The 26,241-nt window shown below is 52.9% G+C and overlaps 7 protein-coding genes across 9 annotated transcripts in view; 2 read left to right on the forward strand and 5 right to left on the reverse strand.

Moving 5' to 3' along the window:
- H257_06693 (hypothetical protein) overlaps positions 1-788 on the forward strand; it is a gene marked incomplete at both ends in the record, with an annotated part of 3,659 nt that extends 2,871 nt beyond the window's left edge. The window contains 2 exons of the mRNA XM_009832004.1: positions 25-272; positions 315-788. Of these exons, the coding sequence (XP_009830306.1) occupies positions 25-272; positions 315-788 (722 nt within the window). The remainder of the gene's footprint in view (positions 1-24; positions 273-314) is intronic.
- Positions 789-2,099: 1,311 nt separating this feature from the next.
- H257_06694 (hypothetical protein) lies at positions 2,100-2,973 on the reverse strand. The gene has a single exon (XM_009832005.1). The coding sequence runs from the start codon at positions 2,909-2,911 to the stop codon at positions 2,225-2,227; it is 687 nt and encodes a 228-aa protein (XP_009830307.1). The 5' UTR covers positions 2,912-2,973; the 3' UTR covers positions 2,100-2,224.
- H257_06695 lies at positions 2,968-6,563 on the reverse strand. Of its 2 annotated transcripts, XM_009832006.1 has the most exons (3): positions 5,755-6,563; positions 4,258-5,697; positions 2,968-3,924 (listed from the first exon to the last, which is right to left on the reverse strand). In XM_009832006.1, exons 1-3 carry the CDS (start codon positions 6,409-6,411, stop codon positions 3,124-3,126), a joined length of 2,898 nt encoding a protein of 965 aa, XP_009830308.1. In that variant the 5' UTR covers positions 6,412-6,563; the 3' UTR covers positions 2,968-3,123. The 2 variants fall into 2 exon arrangements, with proteins under 2 accessions (XP_009830308.1, XP_009830309.1); XM_009832007.1 differs by having other exon boundaries at positions 4,258-6,563.
- A 1,333-nt stretch (positions 6,564-7,896) lies between these two features.
- H257_06696 (anthranilate synthase component I) lies at positions 7,897-9,870 on the reverse strand. Its single transcript, XM_009832008.1, has 7 exons — positions 9,481-9,870; positions 9,131-9,422; positions 8,970-9,086; positions 8,809-8,922; positions 8,657-8,736; positions 8,547-8,610; positions 7,897-8,492 (listed from the first exon to the last, which is right to left on the reverse strand). Exons 1-7 carry the CDS (start codon positions 9,846-9,848, stop codon positions 7,998-8,000), a joined length of 1,530 nt encoding a protein of 509 aa, XP_009830310.1. The 5' UTR covers positions 9,849-9,870; the 3' UTR covers positions 7,897-7,997.
- Positions 9,871-10,810: 940 nt separating this feature from the next.
- H257_06697 (hypothetical protein) lies at positions 10,811-12,599 on the reverse strand. The gene is made up of 2 exons (XM_009832009.1): positions 12,461-12,599; positions 10,811-12,405 (listed from the first exon to the last, which is right to left on the reverse strand). Exon 2 carries the CDS (start codon positions 12,393-12,395, stop codon positions 11,211-11,213), a length of 1,185 nt encoding a protein of 394 aa, XP_009830311.1. The 5' UTR covers positions 12,396-12,405; positions 12,461-12,599; the 3' UTR covers positions 10,811-11,210.
- Positions 12,600-13,343: 744 nt separating this feature from the next.
- H257_06698 lies at positions 13,344-18,042 on the reverse strand. 2 transcript variants are annotated; one of them, XM_009832010.1, is made up of 7 exons: positions 16,993-18,042; positions 16,345-16,917; positions 15,670-16,226; positions 15,266-15,451; positions 14,618-15,194; positions 14,383-14,544; positions 13,344-14,304 (listed from the first exon to the last, which is right to left on the reverse strand). In XM_009832010.1, exons 1-7 carry the CDS (start codon positions 18,022-18,024, stop codon positions 13,792-13,794), a joined length of 3,600 nt encoding a protein of 1,199 aa, XP_009830312.1. In that variant the 5' UTR covers positions 18,025-18,042; the 3' UTR covers positions 13,344-13,791. The 2 variants fall into 2 exon arrangements, with proteins under 2 accessions (XP_009830312.1, XP_009830313.1); XM_009832011.1 differs by having other exon boundaries at positions 13,344-14,544.
- A 1,424-nt stretch (positions 18,043-19,466) lies between these two features.
- Positions 19,467-26,032, forward strand: H257_06699 (hypothetical protein; the record flags this gene model as incomplete). The annotated part of the gene is made up of 26 exons (XM_009832012.1): positions 19,467-19,676; positions 19,721-19,810; positions 19,864-19,935; positions 20,055-20,675; positions 20,732-21,229; positions 21,273-21,488; positions 21,537-21,638; positions 21,693-21,716; positions 21,779-21,826; positions 21,889-22,179; positions 22,232-22,484; positions 22,542-22,550; positions 22,624-22,874; positions 22,935-23,056; positions 23,112-23,610; positions 23,672-23,788; positions 23,839-23,939; positions 23,990-24,392; positions 24,498-24,713; positions 24,763-24,867; positions 24,925-25,014; positions 25,065-25,310; positions 25,364-25,417; positions 25,475-25,621; positions 25,667-25,912; positions 25,987-26,032. 25 exons carry the CDS (start codon positions 19,467-19,469, stop codon positions 25,775-25,777), a joined length of 4,896 nt encoding a protein of 1,631 aa, XP_009830314.1. The 3' UTR covers positions 25,778-25,912; positions 25,987-26,032.
- Positions 26,033-26,241: the final 209 nt, after the last annotated feature.

Genomic DNA, 26,241 nt, shown 5'->3' on the forward strand with positions numbered 1-26,241 from the left:
AACCAGTATGGCACCCAAGAGCAGATGGACGAAGACTGCGCGGCATCGTATTCAACTCAAGCGAGTACAACGTTTGTTTTGGCAACGCCGACGCCCTGACCGTTACGACGTCACGAACCAAGACGTACATGAAGTCCCTCCAAGGTCACATTCCTCACGACGAGAAGGCGGTGAATATCAAGATCAAGTACTTGTCGATGTACTTCGTCGAAATCAACGAGTCGATCGATATTGAGCCCTGCAATGAGAGTCCACTCCGGACCGAACAAGAGGTAAGTGACGATGTATCGGCTGATTTCTAATGTTCCACTTAGATTAAGCTACTAGCGCAAAAGTACCGCTGTCAGTGCAAGGGATATTACCAGTCTGGCTGGTACTGCTCACATGCACTCGCAGCGTCAGTGCTTCAAGGCGACTATGACATCACCAAGGCGAACGCTCAGATCCCAGTGCGACGAAGCAGTGGACGTCCAAGGAAGAGTCGACACTGCTTGGATGCTGAACGACCCGACCCGTTTTACTCACGAAAGCAGCTGAAGAAGCGACTTTTGGCAAAACCGGCATTGTGTATCAAGTGGAATGTCGTCAACAGCTTCGAGTACGCTGATGAAGTCGACGGCCGCACAGTCAACGAGCACTTAGCTGGTAAGATCATGAGTTGGTCCAACGAAAACGGGACCTACATGTGGCGAGTACAGTTTGACGATGGTGACTCGATTCATTACAATATCGAAGACTTGTCGACAATGATTGAAATGTCTGCCACACTCGGTGTATCGATAGCATGATGTTTATAATGAAAAACAACCAATACGTTCACAAAAATACGTGATTGTTTTTGGTAGCACAAATGTTATCTCGTACTAGAATATTTACTTGTCTTAGTACTAGTAGTACTAACACTACGTGAGTAGTACATACCCCTAGTAAACCCCAAAGTATATTTACTAATAGTAACCCCAAAGTATATTTACTAATAGTAACCCCAAAGTATATTTACTAATAGTAGTAAATACTACTACGTAGTACTCCGAGGTTCTGTAATCCAACTTGTAGTGTTGAAAGGAATCATCACTATTAATAGCTAACGTTACATGTGTACTACGAAGTACTACGTAATAACTACTAGTATTAATACTACGAAGTAACTACTAGTATTAATACTGCGAAGTAACTACTATTAATAGTATTAATACTACGAAGTACTACGTAGTAACTACTAGTATTAATACTACGTAGTACTATTAATAATAATACGAGTACTACTCCAGAGTACTTAGTACTTAGTAGTAGTAGTAGTAGTAGTAGTAGTACTTAGTAATGGTACTTACTAAGTACCATTAGCTGTACTCAGCATTGGCATTTTAGAAACCATATGCTTTTATTTGCTCGGAAATTCACCAATGACTAACACATGTTTTTGTGCCTATTAAGTACGCTCGGAAAGTGTCTCTGGACTATTTTGCTCGAAATCGATCCATTCCAAGGCGTGCTCGAAAATGCTCCATCATTTGCTCGAAAAAACTGCGCACCCAAACTCATTCGTCTCAATCGTGCCACCAGTCACACCACGAAACACGAACAAGATTGGCAACTTGGCACCATCGGTGCGCACAGTCAGTAGGGCAGTCATGCGGTACGAGTTTGTTTCGGAGTTCGCTACGTAACTACCGCTACCACGCACAGCTCAGATTGTGCTGGGACACATGTACTGGATTTCCGTCTCATCAGCGTTGTACAGGCAGTCCAATGCAACGTCTGGGTGGTCAGCATGAAACTGTTTGCCGAAAGCAAGTCTTGTCTCCTCCAGGTCTTGCTGGGTTTTCTTCTGGCGACACACTCGTTGCTTGGAAAAGCCGTGTCGGTCAGCAAACGTTTGAAGCAGACGTAGCAGCTCGGGTCGGTATATAGTCTTGGAAAAATTCCGCCAATCATTGTCGAGGTAACGATATCGATGATTATTATTGGCTGATTTGAAAATTTATTCCCGCCCTGCTCATTCATCCAGCCGGATGTTGGTCCAGCGCCACTTCATCGTCCATGCAAAGTAGATGCGCATACTGGTAGCAATCAAGTGGCAGCGTCATATCGCACTCAATTGCAAGTAGAGCACGACCCCTTACCTCTGCCATTCCGCAAGCCCAACTAGCCCATTTAAGTGGAAGTCACAAAACCAAGTAACAACAGTATCACACATCACGGATAGAATACTCAACTACTATGCCTATTCTACCCACACAACTCCTGCGTCAGCGAGAAGCCGCTTCTTGTCTTCAGGAACTGCGCGAATGTTCGCCTTGATGGTTGCCACCCACTGTCCCAGTGGGAACTGCCACAGGTCGCGAGGAAACGCCGGGTCTTTGTCCTTTACGACGAACGACGCAGGGATGCTGACGTCGGCGTCGTACGCTGTCTTGTAGATTCGGAGTCCCCACAGGTTCAGGTCCCATTTGTGCTGCTCAAAGTCCCACACGAACTTGATGGCGTCGAGCTTCTTTTGGATTCTGGGGTGTATCTTGCCATTGACTTTGGCTGTGCGGAACCCTCTGATGTTGACAGTCTCGCCTCGCAGGGCCTCTGGCCACGGCTCATTGTTCGGGACCTTGAACAACGCCGGCATCGTTGTGTAATCCGACGTCTTTGCCTGGTCTTCGCGAACGAGTTTTGCCAGGATCAAGAGCATCTTCTGACTCTTCAGGGACGAATACGGATGCAGTGGACATCGCTTTTTCGTGGCTTTCGTTGCTTTCGAACCGGCTGTGGACGATGATGGTTTCGCTGCCGACGAAGCAGCTGTCGGCATCGCTGGCTTGGTAGCCTTCTCTTTGCCCTTGTACAGAGACTCGATGGTCTTGATGGCGGTGTCAAACATCTTCTCAACTTCGACCGGAGTCAAGAGCTTTCCTGCCATGATCAAGAGCTTGGCACGGGAGCCGACGGGCCGATTCGTGATTTGTGGGACACGTGGCTAACGGAATGCATTTGATTTTTTTAAAATCTCGTGTGTATAGTCCATACAAATACCTAGTGCAGGCAACGATAATAATATAATTTGACCTCTCAACAATCCCAACACAAGTAGTTACAGTGCTACCTACACAGCAGCAAATGACCTTGTGATTACTAGTTCTCGCGTGCTGCCATATAACAGTCTAAGCCTTTCAACGCCTGGTGCGCCATGGCCAATATCGAAGGAACATGCCACTGCGGCAGCGACAGCAATCTCTCCACCTGCTGATGCGCATTGGCGTGCTCGAATTCGGCGCGGAACTGGTGGCGTTGATCGTGTGACACGATCCACAGCACAATGTCGAGCTGGATGAGGCAGAGCGGCTCCGTGGATGACTCCAGCGTTCGAATCCCGAGGCAGATCAGCCGCGACCACTCGCGACGGAGGTCCACGTGGCACAGATGCCGCAGCATGAGCAGCGCGACGTGTTGGGCTGACGCGTCTTGCCACGAGCCGGCCATGCCCAAGAGGAACTGCCGGTCGATAAACTGGACGACATCCCTCCAACAACTGCCTTCCAGAGACCGTCTCAACCTCCGCTTGGTCACGTTTGTGAGTTGTACGATGGTCGGCACGTCAAGCGCGGCGCACTGATCGAGCAGGACGGCGGACACGAACCCATCGTAAACGGTCGCCAAGCGGTCCAGAAGCGCCAGCGCCGCGGCGGCCACTTGGCATTGCCGCAAACTGACTAGCCGCACGAGGACGTGGACGACTGTGTCTTGGCCAAACGGCGACGACGACTCGATGTCATGTGACGAGGTTGGGGCAAGCTCCCCCAGCAGCCTCAGCGCATGGAGGGCCACGTCCTGTCGGGTAGAAGAAGCCAAGTCGAGAAGCGACTCAAAGCACGTTGCGGAAACGAGTTGCCGGCGAACAAAGAGGGCAGAAGGGGGGTGCCGGATGTCTTGGATCTACAAGTGTGTCAAGTCAACCCAATATTGTCACGTCGATATATTCGAAACTGGAGTAGGGTGCTCAATGAGCAGCACCAAATCGAATTCACACATATCGATATATCGACCAATCAAAACCCACAACACGAATCAAGTAGCCAATCAAAAATTCACTTCTGGACCAATGCAACATTGAAATTAGTGTTTGACACTGGCCGATGGGTATTTACTGTATTTACAAAAAGTCAGTACAACGAATACTCGATCGATAGATTTGGCGAAAAGTCCAAATTTGGGGTAAAAGTAGACACTATTAATAGTGTATGGCGTTGCCAATGCAAAACGACGTACCAATGCAGTCAACACCTGGAGGCGATACACCATCGGGTGAGGGCTACGAGTGTTGGTGTTCGACGACGACGCACGCAGTGGAAACGGCACCATGGCGCTGGTGGTGGAATCGTAAAACGTCGGCGTGGATGCCGGACAAGAGACATCATCACGGACGGCCACCAGCGCCACGACCAAAAGCCGCTGCACCAGGCGTGTCCATGACGGTTTGTCGGCCACATGGAGCAGCACTTGGTGGCACGTGGGGATCGCCACGGATGACGCGAGGTCGCCTAAAAGCACCGCGTGCAACAACCACGAAAGGGGACCCAACGTTGTCGCAGATTGAGCCACCACAGATGCAAAGCACTGACTGCCGACGGCGGCGGCGAGGTCAGAGAAGCTGTTGACGACGGCACGTTTCGCTGCCGTGTGCCACTGCCCGTGCTGCAGGCCCACTGCCACACATATCATGGTGAGGACAACTGGGACGGGAACGTCGAACGATGGGTCTGTCCACACTTGCGTCCACACGTCGAAGACGTGGGCTGACGTGGCAGCTGTGACGCTGTTGAACGCGTCTAGAAAGTCCACCGTTGCGTGCATGTCCAGCAGCAGGGGGCGCGTCCGGTCTGCGTCTTCTTCGGGACCAAACACCAGCCCCAGCACGTACTCTTGAAAGACAAGGCGGAGTGTGGCGGTGTCCACATGCCGTTCAAGGAGGAATGGCCACAGATGGCCGACAAACCACCACCGGCCTCCACGTGGCATGGTCTGCTGGAACAGCCCGAGCAGGGCCACCACCGGGTGCTTGTACGAGGCGTCGTTGGGGTACGGCGGCGGGTACTTGTGCACCGTGTCATCGAGAAGCGGAAAGCTCTGCGTGGGGGTTGCGAGTTGGAAAAACGTTTGAAACGCGTCGGCAAACAGGTGAAAGTCGCCTTGCGGGGCATATCCAAATCGAATGAGCGCTTCGCGCACGACGGCGGCATGGAACGCCCCCACGACGCCGCCGCCGCCAAACTTGTCGTGGCGTTCGAGGCGGAGCAGCGCCTCCACTTGGACGTCGGCGTTCGGGACGTCCCAGGACTCGTTCTGCCACATGCGCAGCCACTCGAGGTTGTGCGGTTCCGGCTGGATGAGCGCCAAGTACGTGATGGAGTTGGTGAGCTTGGCCACGACCACGTGCAGCAACTCGTCCGTGCAGTCGTGTAAACAGGCTAAGATCCACGGGTTCAGCAGCAGGTTGCCGTCGTTGCCTTCGAAAAGGGTCTTGACAATCGCTAGGGTGGTGATTTGGTGGCGGGTGGACAGCGCCGTGGGGCCGTGTCCAAGCCCGCGCCGTCTGAGCAGGCCAATGTGGACCCGCATGGCGGTCGTAAGGGGGTGCTTGTCGGCGGTCACGGGCTCGTTGCTGTGGGTGAGCCGTTGAATCAACGGCTTGAGCAGCGTCTCGGCGTACTACTCACGGAACACGCGTTGAGTCACGATGACACTAGATGGTAACAAACTACATACCTCGGGCCGTTGAAATAGAAACGACACCAGCACTTCGTCGAGGAGGGTGGGGTAGTTGCACGGGTATCGCGGCTGGACGACTTGCGTGAGGTTCTGCATAAACTCGCGACTGTGCCCAAAACTGCTCAGTTTGATCCAGTTGTTCGTGTGGTCGACCACAATCTTGGCCACAACGTCGTCTTTTAGTCGCACGTCGATCTTGTCCACGAGACCTTGGGGGACCATCACCGTGTCATGCACAGCAAAGTACGCCTCTTCCGTTCGAGGGTCGTCTCGGCGCTTGGGCTTTTGCCGACTGGACCGACGCATCAGCTCGAGCAACGACTTGCCACTGGATATGTCTTCGCGGCCGGGATGAGTCAGGAACAGCACCGTGCCAGGTTGAACTGGTACAGCCGCCGCCGCCGTCGCATTTCCATTGGACGCGGGGTCAATTTTGTCTCCAACCGCGGATCGGTACTGGTCGCGCGGTTCGTCCAGGTACTTTGGAGGTGGTGCCCCGTCCGAATCTTTCTCGCGTCGGCCTCGTTTGCGGCTGGTATACCGATGATCCACTTCGTCGTCGTGTTTCCTCCTGGACCGCGTTGCTTTGGCAGGGGATGGCACTTCGGACGACGCGAGTCCAGTCGTATACCCACCATTCGTACCCGGCTCCATGCGTCGGGCGGCCTACACTCCAGCGCGCCGATTTCCAAATGCGTACTCCTCCGACCCACGGTTCGTAGACACTATTTCAGGTCAACGATTCTAAGAGGTCGGTTCAAATATAGACTATCACAGGTCCTCTCAGGATGTGAATGAAACGGCAACCGTGATATTATATTTTACAGTTCCATCCAGGGTACTACGTAGTACTATGGTGCACTTCATCTAAAGACTAGTTGGATTGAAACCGCCAGGAAACAACGTGCCGTTACACGACGACAATTTGCTACGACTGCCTGGGGGTGACATGGGTCAATTCGAGTACTACGTGTACGTAGTTCAACGTAGTACGTAGTACTGTATAGCTATTAATACTTCTACTCTGGCCAACAAGAATGGCCACATTTGCTTTTTGACTCAAACGTACCTCTGTTGACTTTATCTTGATTATATTATCCATCTGGTGAGACATGCTCATATTTTTTAATCAAGATACATCGCAGGAAACCGAAGCGCTGCATATATTCGTTCGCAGGTAAGTTAGGAACAGCTTACGCTGTTCGCGGTTTGCTAGACAAGTGAAACCTGTGGTAGCTCACTTAACGTAAGTTTCCGCATTTACATTCGTATTTGAGCTCACGATACACAGCTCCACACATTGAGTGGTCTAACTATAAGTACCGCGAAGCGACCACCTCTATATTCGGATGTATTTATATTAACTGTAAAACCAATACTAGTACTATACCTTTATGTTTATCAAGTTGTATAAACCAAAGAAGCTCAATACTCAAATTTAATTGGCTATTTACTTGGTGACGAGTGCCTACCACAACACACCATATGGATAACAGATATTTCAGATGAAGTCTTGAGTGAATTTACAGTTGAAGCTCGTCTGAATATTGCTGTACTTACAGTTAACCAATCAGAATCATGGTATTCAAAACGGTTGGTTTGATTTGTCAAAATAGTCACAGTTGACCAATCAAACTTCAAGATTTCGATTCAAAGTGTGGCAAATGAAGTATTCATGTAACGTAAAAGTCCAATTTAAGGTGCTCGATCCAATTTAAGGTGCACGCGAATTAGCCAATCAATCCTGCAAAGGCAGTTTGTAACCTACCCGCCCAAAAAATATGCAATTTGGTATACAAAGACTAAGCTTAAATTGGTGCACCTTAAATTGGACTGCTTGTTTTAAGCTGCTTCTGGACAAAGTGATGTGAGTGATAATGAATTATAACAGTAATCATATCACATTCATAACTCCCTAATAGACCTGGATTTTGGCTGATTGTAACATATACTAGAATTATAATCCGATACCTACGACTCGAGTTACTACATCCTTTCCCGGCAGCGTCTCAGAAAAAGTGTTCTGTTAAATTGGACTTTTACGTTAAGCATGAGCTTCTCTGCGGGTTAACGAGCCTTAAAATTTGGCTCTAACGTTCCAGAGTTTTCCCTGGACATCAATAATGTACATATGTCGCTCGCTCCTTACATGACAGACGTGTACAATATACACAACTCTAGTATGCCCATTACAGTATATTGTGTAGGTTCCTGTCAACTTCTTCACGTTGTCGCGTAGCTTACGCGTTGGATTCCTTGTGGTGCACACACTTTTCCACCGTCCGAACGGCCGACCCGAGCTTGATGATAGTTTCATGGTACTCGGCGGCGGGGTCCGAGTCGTACACGATGCCGGCGCCCGCCTGGCAGTACACGCGGCGGTTGTGCACGACGATCGTGCGGATGGCGATGGCCGTGTCGAGCACCCCGTTGAAGCCGATGTACCCGACGGACCCGCCGTAAATGCCGCGCCGCTCCTGTTCCAACCCGCAGATCAGCTGCATGGCCTTAACTTTGGGCGCGCCCGTGAGGGTCCCCGCGGGGAAGAGGGCGCGGTATGCGTCGTAGATGGACTTGTCTTGGCGCAACTCGCCTTTCACGACCGACACAATGTGCATCACGTGCGAGTACTTTTCAATCTTCATGAGTGCTTCGACCTTGACAGACCCGGGCACCGCCACTCGGCCGACGTCGTTGCGGCCCAAGTCCACTAGCATGATGTGTTCTGCCCGTTCCTAAGTTGATTGAGTACCACGAGTACATTTTTATGCATAATAGCCACCACAAACCTTTTCGTCAGCGAGGAGTTCGTCGGCTAACGCCGCATCGTCGGCAGCCGTGTGTCCGCGGCGTCTAGAACAGATGACATCGATAACATCAAGGCAGTGTCTGTGCCTACCGAGTGCCAGCGATCGGATGAGTCTCCACGATACGCTCGTGGTTGACTTTCACAAGCATTTCAGGCGACGCTCCCACCACCTAGGGTGATTGTGGACCCAATTTAGTGTCGTTAGTTACTAGTATTATTAATACTAGTAGTAAACAACGTACTTCCAATCCGTCGGCAAAATCCAAGTAAAACATGTACGGCGACGGGTTGATTACGCGCATTTGGCGATACAAGTCGAAGCTGGTCACGGTGGCCGGCAACGGGATGTTGAGGCGCTGCGTCATGACACGTCATGATTCACGAAACGTCCGCTAGCACTTACGTGAGATGGCACGGCTTGGAAGATATCACCGTCGACAATGTGGGTCTTCAACGTTGTGACAAAGTTCATGTACTTGTCGCGCCCGACGTTCGAAATGGCTTCGTAATCCACTTCCGTCTATGTGCAAGGTGAATAAAAAACACGGTTTTAAACAAACGTACGAGCGCCGTCTTGTCGTTGACGTGCGCGCTGCTGCTGGAACGAGCGAGCGGCGCGTCCAAGACGCCCTGGATGGCGAGGATGCGGTCACTCGCGGCTTGGTACTCGGCGTCAAAGTCGCCGTGGATGTTGACATGGGTCACCACCTTGAGCGAGTGGAACACGTGGTCGAACACGACGATCGTGTTGAACAGCATGTACATGCTTTCGGGAATCCCGAAGATGTCGGTCTGCTTGTCCACGAACGGACCGACTGTCGGCTCAAAGTGGCGCACGGCGTCGAAGCTGCAGTACCTGTACACGGCAAAACGCCACATAAAGATGGTGAAGAACGTAGATGACTGTATTGTACCCCACGGCGCCTCCCGTCATGGGCACGTCGAGTTCAGGCAAGTGGACCACGCGAAACGTCTTCATTTCCTGCTCCAACTGGACAAGCGGGTCGCCCTTGTACGCGCAATTGGGGCCAGAGAGTAGCGTTTTCAACGGGTCGGTGCCGATCAACGAGTACCGCGCAATGTTCTCGCCTGGGAAGATGGACTCGAGAAGGAACGACTGCTTCACGTCCCCTGTTTGCTGCTGGCGCAGCTTCAAGTAGACGCTCACAGGAGTGTCCAAGTCTGCCGTCAAGTCCAAGTAGATCGGCAACAAGTCTTTGTCCGTGGCATGCAACGCATGGAGTTTCTTCGCGTCGGCAAACGTCGGGTGGATGCTCGGCATGATGGAGATGAATGATGTCAAATGATGCCTCGAGGCGACCAATCAGAACACTCGACCCACGACACTTTCAATTGTTGTCATACAAATACCAAGTCATCGAGCTATCTTCTTTTCATTTTGGACATATTTTTTACTCTAAAATTACCCAAATTACCCTTGCATACTACTGGTACAGTATAATACAGTAGTGCAATATATGGATGGAATCCCCATCGACGAAGCACTGTGTGGACAGATACTATAACGAGATCCGAGTGACGTGAACGATCGCGCACTTTGCACAGGAAGCCACCGTAGCTTCAGCAACAACTTTCATCCGACGACGAGTCGTAATCCACGCGATGCTCATGATCGCAATTCCGGCACAATGCTTTTCGGATAGTTTCGGTCTGGGTGGGGAGGAAGTACGACGCAAATACACTTGACCAAACGGTACGCCGCTGACGTTGCACCAACAAAGCCGTTCGCAGCACCTTCAGCGAACAGACTTTCGGGGTTTCGGGGTTCCGCATATTCACACGCGTGCAAGAGGGCCGTTTGACGGTATTTATCTCGCGTTGAGAGGTCTGCAGATGAAGCAAGGGTATCAGGGCCTTGGCATTGGGGACCCAAAGCGCTCCATCGGTGATGTCACGCCGGTTTCCCAATCCTTTGCGTTGGTCAAGCGGGGCTCAGCTGCATGTTAAGCCCGCACCTGACCTTCATTGCCTTGCTCAATTGACAGCATCGTAGAAATCTTCACCCTATTTCGCACAATTCGACAATAACTTACAGTAATATTGCGACAAATGAGAATAATTTCTTGTTTTCGCACAAGGATTAGATTTGGATAAGCCAATCCGAGAAGAGAAAAAGCCCTAACAATGTCGAATTACTGCCAATCCAAGTGTCGAGATTGCCAGTAGGCGGCATGGAATTTTAGCAATATTTGAGGTTTTTTTGCTGATATAAGTAATTCCATCAGCAACATAGAAAGATCCAAACTCCAGATCCCAACATGAGCTCCGTGGTGCTAGTTCTGACTTACATCTTGGCGCTGTGTGTACTTCTGGGCATGGGGGCATATGGATATTGCTCGTGGAAAGCTCGCCGGGAGATACTTCTTGCAAAACTACTGGAAAGAAGAGGGGCCGCAAGCGACAGCGACCTGCTTGTGCCGCCGTCGTCGCCGCACATCGCCGTGCCAATCCACTCGACCAAGAACGACTTGTGAGTACGCATCACCGTGGCCACTATATGTATTTAACGCTTTGTCAATCAACTCTTATACGTATATTCGTCCCATTAACGGGCATGTGGAGCGAGCGAGGTCTCCACTGCCGCTACACCTTGCTAAATTTACCTATGCTACAGTTCCCACGTTCAGACCCGTCCACCGTACGTTGACTGCTCTTGGTGAAAGAGTGTCGTGGTGGGTTCGACTTGTTGCTGTGGCCCGTCGCCGCCAAACAGCATGTCGATGATGGCGTTTTCGTCAAAGAACGGATCGTTGAAGGTGGTGTCGAAATCCAACGGCGGCGGCGGGATGTTCATCTCCGGCGGAAACGTTCCTCGTTGAGGCATGTTGTAATTGGACGGCCACGGCGACGCTTGCCTCGGCTGCCCCTTCACTTCCACTGGCGACGTCTTCATCTGGTTGTCCTCTTCTTCTTCTTGAAGTAGCAAGTCCACGTCCGTGGGCTGCGGCGATCCATGCCCCATAAACTTGAAACTGTATGGTTGTTGAGGTAATTGCTGCATGGCATGTAGCTGCGAGTGGAGTTGCTGGTGAGTCAAGCTCTGGCTTCGCGTGGGTTTCATGTAGTTGCTGGAAGCGTTGCTTGCGTAGGCCTGCAATGGCTGGTGGTGCTGTTGGTGCATGCTCCACTGCGACTGCCCGTACGATGCTTGGTTGTGGGGCGATGGGGCATACTTGTCCATGGGGTTGTTGTTATCTAATCCCGTCTCAAAATCTCGGATTGCGTCCATTTTCGCGCGCTGGATGGTGGTGTCGTCGAAAAGGAGGTCGCTGTCGTTGTTGTTGCCTAGGATCGACTGATGATGCGGCGGTCGGTAGCGCACATGTGCGCCGAGAAGCGACGCGGGTAGCGACGCGCGGCGTTTCTGAAGGTGCGCGGGGAACGACATAGACGAGTGTGGATCGGTGGGGTGATGCGCATCGATGTGGCTCTGAAGGGACGAATCGTGAAAGTCGATCGTCGACGAACCTGAATGGTTGAGCCCGGGTGGTGTCCTCGCTTGCAGCTGTGGGAACGACTCGGACGACCGCCGGGACATCAAGCGGTTCGACGTGGACGACGTGGACGACGACGGCGACGACGCGTCAATCTTGTCGTGGAAGACGCCGTCGTGAATCTTGCGATGCCGCGCGAGGTTTCCGGCGGTCGTGAACTTCTTGCCGCATCCTGGGACGGTGCACTCATGCGGTTTGTCGCCCGTGTGTGTCTTGATGTGTTCAGTCATGGAGAACTTGCGTGTGAACCGCTTGCCGCAGTGGGGATGCGGGCACTGAAACTTTCGCTCCCAATCAGGGATCTGTCGTCGCATGTGGCTCCCACTACCACCACCAGTCCCTTTGAGCTTGGAATCGGTCATGTACGCGAGTGATGTACCCGCCGATGTATGTGTGTGTGTGTCGGCCGTGGAAACAGTTCTAGCACGAAACCGCAATCCAAGTGAGTGGGTCAAGTGAGTGAGATCCATAGAACGCGCGGCCGTTACGAGAATCAGTTAGAAACCCCCGCGTCATCTCGTCCGAACGCCGCACGCCATGCCGTCGTCGAGCTCATCAGCATGTATCAAGTCTCCGCCTCCATAGCTCCATATGTCCCTCCTTCGCACAACACCCCTCGACGCCGCCTCCTCGGACGGTCCGTCGTCGTCGTCCGTAGCCTCCGCATGCTACTCGTCCCTGAGAATCGACGGAGTCGACGCCTCTGATTGGTCCATCCAACCAACTTCAACTCTGTTGTGGCTGGAATTTTCGAATCCCAAAGAAAACAAAAAGACGAGTGCTCAGTTTTGTCAGATTGCCCTTCTTCAATCAATCGAGTTTGCCGTTGGCGGCGAGCTACGTCGGCCACCCATGCCGCTCCCTACGCCGACCTCAAATTGTGACAGACAGCTGCTTCCATCTCAGAACGTGTCGCTACCGCCTTTGAAGTGCGCTCGGGCGACACGTTAAGCAACACAGTTTGCCTCCTCTTCCTGTATGTCTGACATTCATCAAAGGAGATTACTCGACATGAGTCAACCTGTACTGTGTACAATCCTAGTCCATACCGTGTAATGTATATAGTAGATGCGGGGCCAGTATCCGGATACGGATAGTGTGGATTACCCTGTGCATACAATAATCAAGTGTAACCATCCCATTATATAATGTTACAGAGGGTTATATCATTTTACAGAGGAGTCCAAATCTATATATGGCTGTCTAAACCTATATACGCTACACGGTAAGAGGACGTTAGCTGTCGTGGGTGCGTTCTCGGTGGGAAAAAAGGACGATGAACCACGTAACAACGGAAGAGGGGGAAGTGCAGACAGCCTTCAAACCAATCACAAGGGAATCGCCACGGTGGTCGCACAGAGGAAGCGATGGCTCGTTTGTCCCTGCTTTCTCAGGCATTTGAGTGTTGTGAAATAGCATGTACATAGATGTACGACAGCCGTCAGTTTGAAGGAGAACTCACTCGATCGCTGACGCACGCACACATGCACGTGTGCAAGTGACTGCGAGCGACGAGAAAGATACCCTGAACAGCACGAGGCAATGTCTGCTTGTACATTGTCGGTTGCTACTCCCCCCACCTCGTTTGGCCGAGAACCAACCGTCGAAACCACGACGCTTATGTACGTCGTGGCATCCCGCCGCCCTTTTCAGTGAACTCCAACATATTCGCAACACGTTCACAGACACACAACTATATGAGGCATGCTGCTACTGCACGGCTCGTCGAAGGCGGCCAGTGGTCGGACTCACGACGTGCGGCACGTCTTGCGCGGCCAGGCGCTTCTCTGCCTCCCGCGCTTCGGGATGAAAGATGCACACCTGTTCAAACACGGCTCGCTGCATGTCCTCCTTCACTTCCGGCACGTTTTCATGCGACGAGTCCACGGTTCCGTCAAAGAGGTCCAATGTGGGGTCGTACATGAGGCCAAGCGACGTGATGTACGGGTGCGCGAGGGCCTGATCTGCCGTGAGTCGCGACTGCGGGTCCAGCGTCAGCAGCTTCGCGAGCAGGTCGATGGCAAGGACGTTGGTCTGCGGGTACAACTCGGAGAACGCCAGCGCCGGGCGGTACGTTTGCTTCTCGACCCAGCGCTGCGCCGCGGGCTTGAGGAGGCGGTCGATGTACGCCGACGACGGCGTTCCCAACACGTTGAAGATTTTGCCCAGCTGGTTCACCGTGCTGCTGCCAGGGAACAGCGGCTTCCGTCCGAGCATTTCCGCCTTCGTACGTACACACACAGATTTGGGTTATCTGCGACACGGTGCTTGATGCATATTCAGGGGGACGACAGTACATACCATGATGCACCCCGCAGACCACATGTCGATGGACGCGCCGTACCGAGATCCGTCCAGCAGCACTTCGGGCGCTCGGTACCACCTTGTGACAACGTACTCGGTCAAGTTGGCGTGGACTGGCGCCACGACATCCAACGACCGCGCCAGCCCCAGGTCGCATATCTATCGATATCAACATCAATCCATCATATATAGTCAGTCATGCACAATAAGTAGAATGTGTGACAGAGTGTACTTTGAGTTCGCATTGCGTGGTGAGCAAGATATTGGACGGTTTCAAATCGCGGTGAAAAATGTTGGCCGAGTGCAGGTACTTGAGTGCTCGAAACATTTGCAGCATAAAGTACCCGACGTGCTGGTCGCTCAGCGTTTGCGTCGAGTGAATCACGCGATGGAGGTCCGTCTCCATGAGGTCCGTGACCAAGTAGATGTCTTCCATCTCGAGGCACCGCGTCGGGCGCAGTACGTCCCACAGCCGGATCACGTGCGGGTGCTTTAGCTGCCGCAGCAGACACAGCTCCCGCAGGATCCGCTTGGTGTCGAGCAGTTCGCGGAATGCCTGCGGCACCTTCTTGATGGCGACGGATGCCCCCGAGTGCGTGTCACTGGCGGCAATCACCTCGCCATACGAGCCCGACCCGAGCACTTTGATCACTTGGTACCGCTTGGGGATGTCGAACAGAGACTTTTTGCCCATGATCACATAGTTGTCGCGCACATCCACGTCCGAGATGCTCACGGACCGAAACAACGACGGCATGTTCACTTCGAGGCCGTGGACGTTTGACGCCTTGACTTGGGAGTCTTGGGTGCTACCCACGAAAATCGTCATCACACAGATAGATAGATGGGAATCTTGTGCATTTCCCATGAACACAAGTACCTAAAGTACTCCCGCATGCGCTCGGTGGCGTCGTGGTCTGCCGCCGCGTACATGGCCGTCCCGTTTGCGGCCGACGACGACGTCGCATGCGGAGCAAACACGATGCTCATTTGAAGCTTCCCTCGAAACACCGTCGGGGGCGCCCACCATTCCTTGCAGTCGTTGTAGATGTCGCACAAGTTGTACCTATTCAGTTTGTCACAAATCGCTGTGACGCTGCCACGTCATATCACAAGTGGCACAAATCCAATGGCTGTGACGCTGCCACGTCATATCACAAGTGGCACAAGTAGTGACCATGCCCATCAAATTAATTCGTACCATCGAACGAATAATGGTGCATTCATAACATGTGATATCGTGATATGATCATTTTAGTGCCATCTGCGACGTGGTACACGTACCACCGAGAGAGGGCGCCCGTGGCCTTGGCTTCGGCCGACCCAGCCAAGAGCGCCATGTGCGGACTCAAGTTGACTTTGCACACGCCAATCAGCACGTCCGACTTCATGAACCGGCTTTGGTACACCTCGATGCGTAGAAAGTACTGACCGCCGCGGGGGCAGCCCGGAAATGCCAGCCGGACGTTCGAGTTCCACTCGGGGGCGTCTGTGTGGTACACGATCTGGGTCACGCAACCGCTCTTGTCGCCAAACGACGCGAACGGCCGCTCCATGGACGTTCCCGTGACCCGTTGAATCCCCCGCAGCAACCGTGTGGCGGGGCTCGGCGTGCTTAGCTTGACGTCGCCCGACTCCTTGGTCGTGAGTCCGTCCAGGGTGCGCTCGATGTGCGTGCCTTCGTCCAGCACACACCGCACGTATACCCCTCGGTTCTTGTCGGGCGCGTCGACGAACCCGAGCGAGTGCGCCTTGAGCAGCTGCACGTAGAACGTACCAGGGGGGATGCTCTGGTGGATGGACGAGGTCTCTCCAGGTAAAATCAACCGAAGCCCTTTTCCCTACTCAAGAAGTATGTAAATCGTTACATGATCATCTCAAAGCCATTCTGTATGTATAATCGGCACGATATGCTAATAGACCGTCAAGAGACTTGTGATATTGTATAAGACTATATACCTTGTCGCAGGCGTCAAACGCTACGGAGAGCGCGACCGAGTCGCCGTTGACATGCCACCGCACCAACCGGTCCTTGTAGTCGAGCCACAGTTCGTGCACAAACAGCTGCGTCACTCGACGTAGGGCGTCTCCACTAGTACTGGAGCTCCCGTCCGACGACGTTGGCTGCTTGATCGCTAGCGTTTCTTTGCCAGTGACCACGAGGCGTTTGGTGTGCGGAATCATCGCGGGACTGACGGGGGCAAGTGTGCAGTCGACGGGTGTGGTGTCTGGAAGGAGCTGGACGCAGTCGGCCATTTCAAACGATTCAACGTCCACAGTCTCCAAGAGAGCCGAAATGAACAGCAGCAGGCCATCGTACCGTCGGTATTGGCCCCAGAACGGCACAATGGGAGGGTAGTTGGACGTGAGCAGTACGTCCGGGTGAATGTTGCGGCACAGCATGGGAAAGTCTGAGATTTCTTCACGAAGTAGACTCGACAGCAGCGAGTAAAACACGGGCACGTCCATCGGCTGCGATCCAAACGCAATGTAGTCGTCGGCGACCGATCGGTTGCCTTTGACCAGTTGCAGCTACGATCAGTATGCAAAGTAGAAACGTTAGTGCTGCAGAATACGATGAATATAGCTAGCTAGCTTGCTACGTACTCGAATGGCGCGAATCCACTGCTCCTTTTCAAACGCCGTCCGCGACGCCAAGTGCTGCGTCTTGTGGCCTTCCGTTTTGATGGCAAAGCCGTGCGGTTTCGCCACGTCATCGTTCACTTCCAGTAGGATAACGCGAACTTTGAGCCCTACGTCCGCCATGAAGTCTTCACGCGAGTCGTATATCGCCAGCGTCAGCCCCTCCAACACGCAGTAGCAGCTCTTCCATGCCGCCAGCAAGTCGCCTTTCTTGCTCAAATACCCCTCGAACGCAATGCCACCCAGCGAGTCCTTGTTCATGTGGTACCTCAATGTGTTGGAGCGCTTTCGTGTGGGCAGGTCGTCCAAGTTGTTGAGGCCATCGTCAGGAACGTGATAGCTGAAGGTGTGGACGGGTACGGGCGGCGGCGGCGGTGTCGCAGCGGGCGGAGCATCGAATTCCTCGGGCACGGACTCCACAGGCGTCCGTGGCACTACATACGAAGGGTTGTCTTCTTTTTCTTCAAGGTCGCCAGGCTCGAGGTGCTGTCGTCGCAAAGCGGCCAATACCACGTCTTCGTGGTCGCCGTCAAATATGCTATTCTTGCGGCGAGGACGTAAAGGGACCTTTTCTTCTGGTTGCAGAAGCTCTTGGATGTTTCGGAGGATGCGGTACAGGATCGAGCGCTCGACGTGCCTCGTACGAGGGGTCCGTGGGTCGCTCGACAGCGTCAAGCGAACTTGGTCGGTGTGACGCAACTGTTCGACTTGCAGCAGCACCTGATGTGGGCCCCATGTATCCACTTTGGCTAAGGCTACGCCTTGCCATTGGGGCAAAGGTGCCAGCACTGTCATCATCGTGAGATGAATTGCCAGCAGGTCTTTCAGGTCCTGCCCGTCCGACAACGAAAGCGAGAGCGAGATTGGCGCGTCAGTCTTCTGCTGCATATTTGGAGTGATTTCCTTCAACGGCGGCGGCAGTAGGAAGTCCACATCCTTGTGCGGCGATTGAACTGCACCGAATTCTTCGTCGAGCGTCGGATGGCGGGCCAGCATCGTCGTGTGTATATTTTGGCCGCAGGCGAACATTTGAACGAGCGACCGGATAATTTACCAACAACCGGACGGGAGTTAACAACAATCCAACCTTTTTGCAATCTTCAATCATGTCGCTGCGATGGTCGTGGCTAGCGCGATCAATGTTGGCATGCTCTGGTCCTTTGGACAGGTACTGACAGTCGACTTGCACAAGCAAGTAACCCGTCTGATATCATGGTTTCGTAAGATCTCCTGTAAATCGATCCAATGGCTACTGTACATCGACATCGTGGTGTGACTCACATCACGGTGTGAGTCCATCGGCATTCGAATTGACGACGCGGCCCCAAGTTATGGGGTCAATACCTTCGCCGCATGGGTTTTTGGAGTTTGCCACAGCGTACAGTGGTTACGCGAGGATTCCTCTTGAGCTCAACGAGATCCTGCACCACATGGACGTCGAATTGTTTCTCGATAGCGACGCAGACTCTTGGCAACCTGGCCATTTTCCAACATTGCATGCAAGTCAACATCTTTGACGTGGCTTGTACCCACCTCTTTTCCGAAGTGGAGTCCATTCAAGACTGGGTGCATACGGAGAGACACCACGGCCGGTTGTGTGCGCCATTGCCATTTGATGATTAAGGCGTACAAGAATGCCTCAGCTTGACCGACACCTCTGGTCAAACCCTGCATCACTGCAAGCAAATACAGTCGATGACGGAGTAATTTTAGCTGCGCCACATCACGCCAGGTCAATCGTATGTGGCCCAGACGTACGTCCAATCTCCGTCGACGCTGCGTTGTCACGTCCACACAAGCGATGTTGCCACATATCATTTGCCTACAATCCTGTTCAAATCACATCACCGCGGCATGGTGCCAACATTCTTTCCACTGCACTTGATATCGATTGGGCAACAGTAGCCGAGTATTCTGTCGACCCCAACTGCATCTACTTGAACGACACACAATGGACATGTGTGCGAGCGATGCCACCAGCATCACTCTGCGCGACATGACAAGTGGTAGCTTAACACTCCGAGTCACAATTTCCGTTGCGTCTAGTCCAATCATTTCAGCTCAAGTGATGGATGCAAAGTCGACTTTGCAAGTGGCGTTTGTCATAGCTTGCGACGTAGTGTATGCACTCTCACAATGACTTTTGACATTAACAATTGTTGTACGGTGCGTTGGCACATGTAAAATTGGCAGCTGGCCAACTTAAACGGGTCGATACATTTCTGGGAGCCGTCCGCAGCCATTGAAATCTACGACCTTGGCTGTCCCCGGCGTCTCGAGATGAAATCGCGTTGTGGAGACATACGACACTGCTTTGGATGCCCTTTGAATCCCTTCCACCTCATTTTAAGGACCTTCGTCGAGCCTACGATTTCAAACCATGGGGGCTATTCGAAGCCTTGCAGCGCGCGGAGCATGTCCTTAGGATTGATGCCAACATGGATCTCTGTCACCCGATCGACGACGTTCGAGCAATCTTAAACCCACGGGGTATTCTACACGATTCAGCGCCAACGCTTCCCCAAAACTCGGTTTCACGCAATGGAGACCATCATCCAGCGGCTCAATTGCACAGCGATGATGTACAGGCGACCTCAGGTGCCCGGGCGCCAGCAGGCTACACGCGCAGCTCGTGGGCTTACACTCATGTGAGTGGAAAGTGTTGGGGAAGTTCAGCAGTGGTGTTATGTAGGTGCTTGAGCCACTGGTGGCATGTGCGATGGAGAACGCCTGCATTGCCCCGCCTGGAAAGAATCCTTCCAATCACCGCCACGGTCAAACGGTGCCAACTCGCTCCTCTGCTGTGGTCTCAACGTCAACTCGTCACTGATCCAGGACGACCTAAATGGCTCTCGTCGCCCGTCGACGACGTCCAAGAAGTCCCCCGGCCCAACTGCTAAGAATGAAGTAGTCATATTCACCCGCTGCAAACATCCGTGGAAACCGTACCGGCCCTTTTTGCTCCGACGTGTTGTCGTGTAGACGTTTGTAACCGGAAATGTAACCGACGTGTGCACTTTATGTAGCGTTACACCAAAGTATATTGCATGTCCACGCCGCCGCAGCAGTCCGACGACGATATCACTGCGTCACTCGGCGTCATTCTAGATTGTGAGTCGCATGTCCAGATGCAAGGACTGGTGCTTGGGTTAACTCAAGAAGATCTCGAGGCGCTAGCGCGCTTTCCGTCCCACCCGCATCGAGCCGTGCATCTCCTCTTGGCCATGGTTTACTTGATCCTGCATGAATGTGCCGTGCAAAGGGACTGTCTGCCACCAAGTATGATCCTGCTGACATGGACGTTTCTCCGTGAAAACCTACTGCGCAACTGTGGCGCGCTCTTCCTCCGGCTTCGCCGCCGCCTTCGCAATCAAAGCCCCGTGGTCCCCATGATCACTCACGTGTGTGTGTTGTACTTACGGGATCCCACGTTTCGGATCCAAGCGCTGCGAAAGGTCAGCGCCATCGCAGCCGCCCTGGCTAGCTGGGTGCTGCTCTGCCTCCAGGCCAGCCTTCCATGCAAGCTAGATGGACGTGACGTGGTAGAGCTGCATCAAGTTCAACATACCCCTACCCGCCCTGCGTTTCGCTTTGCATTGCGCCTTCATGGAAGGTGTACGTTGTGTTCGGTCCGAATTGCCAGTCACGTATGTACGGCCATGTCTAGCGTTTCTATCATTCATAGCACCTCATTCTCAAGTAGGAAGCAGTATTCCAGTGGTGTGGCCCAAACTCGTTTCACAAAAGCACCGTCCGCAGGCGGCTTGATGCCCATTTTGAAGCATTAGTGGACAATACGCTGCCCCCGTTTGCCTTTCGCTCGTGGGTGCAAAACCTCTTGAACGCATCGACTAGTCCAACCAATAATGATGGCAGCGACGACGGAGGTGTGCTTCAGTTACCGTCGGTCCTTCGCCTCTACTTTGTCGTTGTGCGGCCGCCCAATGTGGTTGGCGTGGGGCTGGTCGTTGTCGATCCCACGATGTCCCTTCGGCAATGCCGCAGGGCGATTCAAGATCAGTACGGGTGGCATATGGCCATATACTACCGAGGGACTCGGGTGTCGGCAGCCATGGAAACCAAACTCGATGCTCGGCATGTCCTTCCGATGTTGTTGTTAAGTCCACGCCAAGCCAAGTATCGAGCGATCGCACCTGCCCTGGCCCTGCTCCATACCATATCCACCGCTTCTATTACGTTGGTACGTCCAATGGATTGGTGGAGGGATGCTGACAGATGTGCAGCATAGCGGCCACGATACCGCTTCCTCCGTCACTACATTGCCCCACGTCACGTCGTGTCCCATGCATCGAGCGCTCTTGGACTCTGAGCTGGCAACGCAACTCACGAGATTGTTCGAGTTGTGGGCGACGCACGGCCATGCATGTGTGGTGGATACATGCATTGCCCAAATGACTTCAAAAGATCGTTCGGCGGACCGAGTCGAGTCAAGTGACATGGTAGTCCCAGCCGACATCATTGTCATTGACTGACGGACTACTAACTAGATCGCCAACCTTGATGGTAGCGCCACCGTTGTAGAGAACTCTCCCAAACGCAAGGTCCTTCTCTCCAAACCAGTGCCATATGCAGCTGAACTTCACGAGCTGGTACGTCGTACATGTCCGTTGACATATCCATGCCTAACAACTTCACTCGTTTAGGCTCGTAAACTGCACATTTTCACCGTACGGAAAGACATATCCACGACCTACTCGTTCATATGTTGGTAGTAATATCTCTTCATTAGGAAGCTGATGCTCTTGGTGACATGCACACTGCAATGAAAGCCCCCAGGGTACGCGAATTGATGGATTCGTTGAACCACATCGTTTGATTTGTCTACTCGTTTTCGGGCAGGAAAGTACCTATCGGTACTTGCCACTGTACGTATATGCGTCAGTGGAATTGATCGAAGTGTCGGCCACGACTGAAACCTACAAATGCGAGCTCGTGTCGAGTGTTGCCATGGCCCACAAGAAAACCCCTCGCAGTGTCTTCACCAAGGGCGTGATCCTTCGCCTTGGGGCAGGCCGTCAAGTAACTGTCGAGACCTCTTGGGACGATGATCAGCGTGCGTTTGCCGTGTGCAAACCAGCAGGAGGCCCCGTCCTACCGCCGATGTCGAATGTGTGGCTGGTGGTCGAGTCTGTGCGTGCTATATAATATGGCGTACAGTATCTCACATATCGACCATGGTTAGCAACACGACAAGCGGCCGCAGTGGCTCCACGACCTGCAAGCCTACATCTGCCACCCCACCATTGAGTTTGACGGATCTCGAGATTTCTACACGTTGTTTCGCGTCCGTTTGCCTTACTTCACCCCCGAGCACATAGTCGAAGGGGGGCTGTGGAGCCGCGACGTGGACTGGCGCCCCATCATCGCCAAGACTCCGTGCGACGCACTGGTCGACGACAAGTTCCACGAGTTGTGTGCGTCGTATCCGTCCAATTGTACGTGAATCACTCGTCGTGTATAAATAGGCCCTTTTCCTAATCGTGAGTATGTAGTTTTCATCGGTACGCCCTTGTCCCCCTTGTTATGCTGTTGGTGTGTCGAAGAAGATAAATCGACCTGTGGACCCCCCTCTAGACTCGGTCAAGTTTTCGAAATTCATCCGCGACTGCCACGTGCTGCCCGCGAAGCTCTCGTTGGGGTCGCTCGACGGCATCTTCCACCGTTTCGCCATGCTTCGGTTCCAAATGGATCTCGGCGGGTTCCGCGCAGCGATTGCGCTGGTCGTCCACCACGTGACCAAGAAACACATGACGAATACTCCGCTCTTGTACTTTTTTCTTCACTACATGATTCTGTCCCCCAGCATGCGCGGCATTTGGGATCAAGTAGGACAAACAAACATGAAGATCAAAAGCCCATGTTTCCATCTATAACTTGACCCCTAGACAATGCAAACGTATCGACTAGAAGCCAAGATGGCCGCCATGCAGGCTTTGGCGCGCCAGATTTGTGCAGCGACGCGACTTCAAGCGAGCTATCGGGGCCATGTGACCTATGCCCAATTCAAGTACATAGTCGACTGAGCTTACGATAGTCGATTCAACAAGATGAAAACGCTGTAGACATCACTGGGCGATGATGCGGCGGCGTCGACAAGCCGCCACGACCATCGTCAGCTGCTTCAAAATGCTGTATTGCAAGCGACAATTCCAACAGCTCCAACGCGAGGCGGTCGTGGAGCGCGCGATGGAGCTGGCGCGGTTGGAGCGGCTGCAGCGCGAAGAAGCCGAGAGACTGTTCATGCTGAACTGCCACGTCACGCTCCAGGTGTGGGTCAAACACCGGCTGTGGAAAAAGCGACGCGTTCGTCTGCTGTGCCCCGAGTGGATCGCACGCAAGCAGCGCATATGCACGCGGAAGCGCCTGCGGATCGCTCGCCTGGCGTGCCACGTGGGCGGCCACCTCATGACGGTGACCGTGTTTCGAAGCCACATTGACCAGGCCAAAAACTCTAAAATGCATGTGGAGCTGTACCAAGCGTCTGACAGCCGCACGTTTTCATATGATGTGCACGAGAGCACGGTGCAGGGTATTTGGGCGGCACTGGCGGATCACCACAAGGTATGATGACCCGACAGTCAGTCGATTGTTGTTTTGAAGGGTAAACTAAACTTTTTTGTAGCTAGATCCAACCCAATTTCGCAACCGACTGGACGGACTGCTACGTCGATTGCACGTGAATACCGCCATGCAAAGAGTAAAAATGCACTCGTCGGACGACCGATGCGGCCGCGGACGGGTATGTAGAAGAAGCAGGGCAAGGCTTGGCTAAATACTAGTTTGTCTTAGCTACTGGCAAGAGTGGCGTGTACAGTCCAAGATCGGATACGTGGCATTGCTCAAGTGTTCTTGAGACACTTCCACATGGACGTGCTTCTTTACGTCCCCTCGTATGGCCCTTGTGATGTGTTAAATATCGTAAATTTGACAGTTGAAGTAGGGACTGCCGCTCGACAAAGTGGGTGCTGGACATAGCGTTTGTCCAACAGGTCCTGCAGATGGCCCAACCCACCCTCCTTCCCCGGCCATGGACGTGCTGCGGGATCGCATTTGCATCCGACTGCCATGACGTCATGACGTGTCGACAGCGTGTGGCGCATGTCGTCGAGTGTGCCCGAAACGACTTTCCATTCTTGCCCATGTTGATCAAGTACGTGGCAACGTATGGTTCCATTAGCATGCCCCCTACCACCCACTTTGCACCGAAACATCTTGAGGCAGTTGCACAACATTTGCCATCTCGTCCAAGTTATTCGATCGAGAGGAGGTTTGAAGCAGCCACCCGGTTGCAAGCTATTTGGCTAGGCTACAGGACTCGCCAGTACGTGGCCCACTTGCTGCAGGTGCGAACAATCGTCGTAGTATGATGTTAAAGCAAATTCACTTGATGTTGTCGTCCATTCTACGGTTCGAACCCCCGACAACCTTGTAATTCGGTCATGTTGTAGGGCAACTTTGCCATTTCGTACGACCGAGCAGCGGGGCACTTGTGGTACCAGAGTCGCACCACCAACCATTGCTTCAAGTCGGCCCCCCTTGGCCACATCCTTCGAGTGACATACCCGCCACCATCAGACACGTGGCTACCTCAGAACGACAGCCAAGGCCGGGTCTACTACTTCAACCCGTCCCGCGGACTTTCGAGTTGGTTCAACCTCGAAACGGTGACGAGATTACCCAGACGGAAAACCGTTCTGACGTGGACAATCCTAGGCAACGAGAAAGGTCCAGCGTGTGTTCCGACACCGCCGACATGCCGCCATCGGGGGCCTCACGATGCAGCATTTGGCCAGAGCCGTGGCTTTCCATCACTTCAATGTAATATTTACGAAGAGATTGTATGAATCATACCTGATGGCAAGCTGCTTTTTCCAGGAGGACCAAACAAGCAAGATGTCATCCTCTCGATTGTCACCCACCGATATGGAGCGCTTGGCACTTCATCACCACACGATTACCCATGATGTACTGTACAATCTACCACTACAATGTGGCCAAGTCCCTTATGGTTGCAGTTTAACAAGGCGATTGCCCTGTACGACCAACTGCTGCAGAGCCACCCTCGTCACGAAGTTGTGGCGTCCACTTGCTTGGCCATGCTTCTCATCGCCACTGGTCGCGCCCCCCTCAAAAAGAATGCCGCGCGGGCCGTCGCGCTGCTGCAAACCGCTCGAAAGTTAGATGGTTCGCTTCACAATGTGGTGTCGTTGGAGCTTGCGTGCTTTCGGTGGGCAGTTCTCGTGACTCCAAACGATGCCATGGTATGTAGCTAAATGTCCTTTGTCCTGAGAATGCAGTGCCTCATGTTCACCAGGCCATGGCGATGTATGCAGTGTTTGCCGAAGAAGTGCTAAATGACATTGACAAGGTCACTCAAACACCCTAGTAGAACCCGTACGTATGTTGAGTTTATGGTTTTATGCAGGCGGAACTGCTGTATCGTCGTGCGTTGGCGCTGGATCCAGGCCACGCCGTGACGGTGGACAATTACGCCAACCTCGTCAAGGAACGAACTCCCCATGGACGGTATGCAGCGGCCGGCCCTGGACGAGTGGCGCACCAGCGAGCATACGTACATTCATGTGATATGTGACACTGGTTGAATGGGGGTTTATAGGTGGTGGACACGGTGGGCCAGTGGCAGCAGCTTCGCGACAGCCAAACAAACACAACGTTTTGGCACAATCACAGCACAAAGCAATTGCAATGGGATGCGCCACAGACATGACACGCTAGCGTCTTCCTTTGAACTGCAGTTAACCCGTTCCCTATACAGTACAGTAGTCGAGTACATATTCGCAAGTGTAAATTCAGAACGTGAAAAACTGGAATGAGGAGGCTGCGGTGCGGCTACGATGTTGATGTATGTTGCGCAACGACCACTGAATCGACGATGACTCTGATTGACTATATTGATAATCGAATCATGTGTGATAGACAGCATATTGCTCGGCATTCAGGTTGATGCGAGTCGAGTCCGCTGCAGCCAAGCACGCTTAACTGCATTGAGCGCTTCCCATGAAGTACAATGCCGATATGCGGTTGTGATCGAAATGATAACACCGCCTATCGAACAGCCATCAATGTCATGGATTGGGCTTGCTACCATTGCAAGAAACGAATACAAATGATGGTTTTGGTGTCGCTTATGGTGATTGTGATGCGCACGAATGCATTCGCGCTAGTTCAGTA

Source organism: Aphanomyces astaci, assembly GCF_000520075.1.
Source record: "Aphanomyces astaci strain APO3 unplaced genomic scaffold supercont1.13, whole genome shotgun sequence".
Classification (NCBI taxonomy): Eukaryota; Oomycota; class Saprolegniomycetes; order Saprolegniales; family Verrucalvaceae; genus Aphanomyces; species Aphanomyces astaci.

Coding starts and splice junctions, on each gene's coding strand:
- H257_06694 (XM_009832005.1), bottom strand. CDS start 2,911: ATGGCAGGAAAGCTCTTGACTCCGGTCGAAGTTGAGAAGATGTTTGAC.
- H257_06695 (XM_009832006.1), bottom strand. CDS start 6,411: ATGGAGCCGGGTACGAATGGTGGGTATACGACTGGACTCGCGTCGTCC. Junction 5,698..5,754: donor TTCTATTTCAACGGCCCGAG/GTATGTAGTTTG, acceptor TTCCGTGAGTAG/TACGCCGAGACGCTGCTCAA. Junction 3,925..4,257: donor TCCAGGTGTTGACTGCATTG/GTACGTCGTTTT, acceptor ACACACTTGTAG/ATCCAAGACATCCGGCACCC.
- H257_06696 (XM_009832008.1), bottom strand. CDS start 9,848: ATGCCGAGCATCCACCCGACGTTTGCCGACGCGAAGAAACTCCATGCG. Junction 9,087..9,130: donor TCAACGACAAGACGGCGCTC/GTACGTTTGTTT, acceptor CCTTGCACATAG/ACGGAAGTGGATTACGAAGC. Junction 8,923..8,969: donor TCCAAGCCGTGCCATCTCAC/GTAAGTGCTAGC, acceptor GTCATGACGCAG/CGCCTCAACATCCCGTTGCC.
- H257_06697 (XM_009832009.1), bottom strand. CDS start 12,395: ATGCGACGACAGATCCCTGATTGGGAGCGAAAGTTTCAGTGCCCGCAT.
- H257_06698 (XM_009832010.1), bottom strand. CDS start 18,024: ATGCTGGCCCGCCATCCGACGCTCGACGAAGAATTCGGTGCAGTTCAA. Junction 16,918..16,992: donor AGTGGATTCGCGCCATTCGA/GTACGTAGCAAG, acceptor TACTGATCGTAG/CTGCAACTGGTCAAAGGCAA. Junction 15,452..15,669: donor ACGGGCGCCCTCTCTCGGTG/GTACGTGTACCA, acceptor CAAACTGAATAG/GTACAACTTGTGCGACATCT.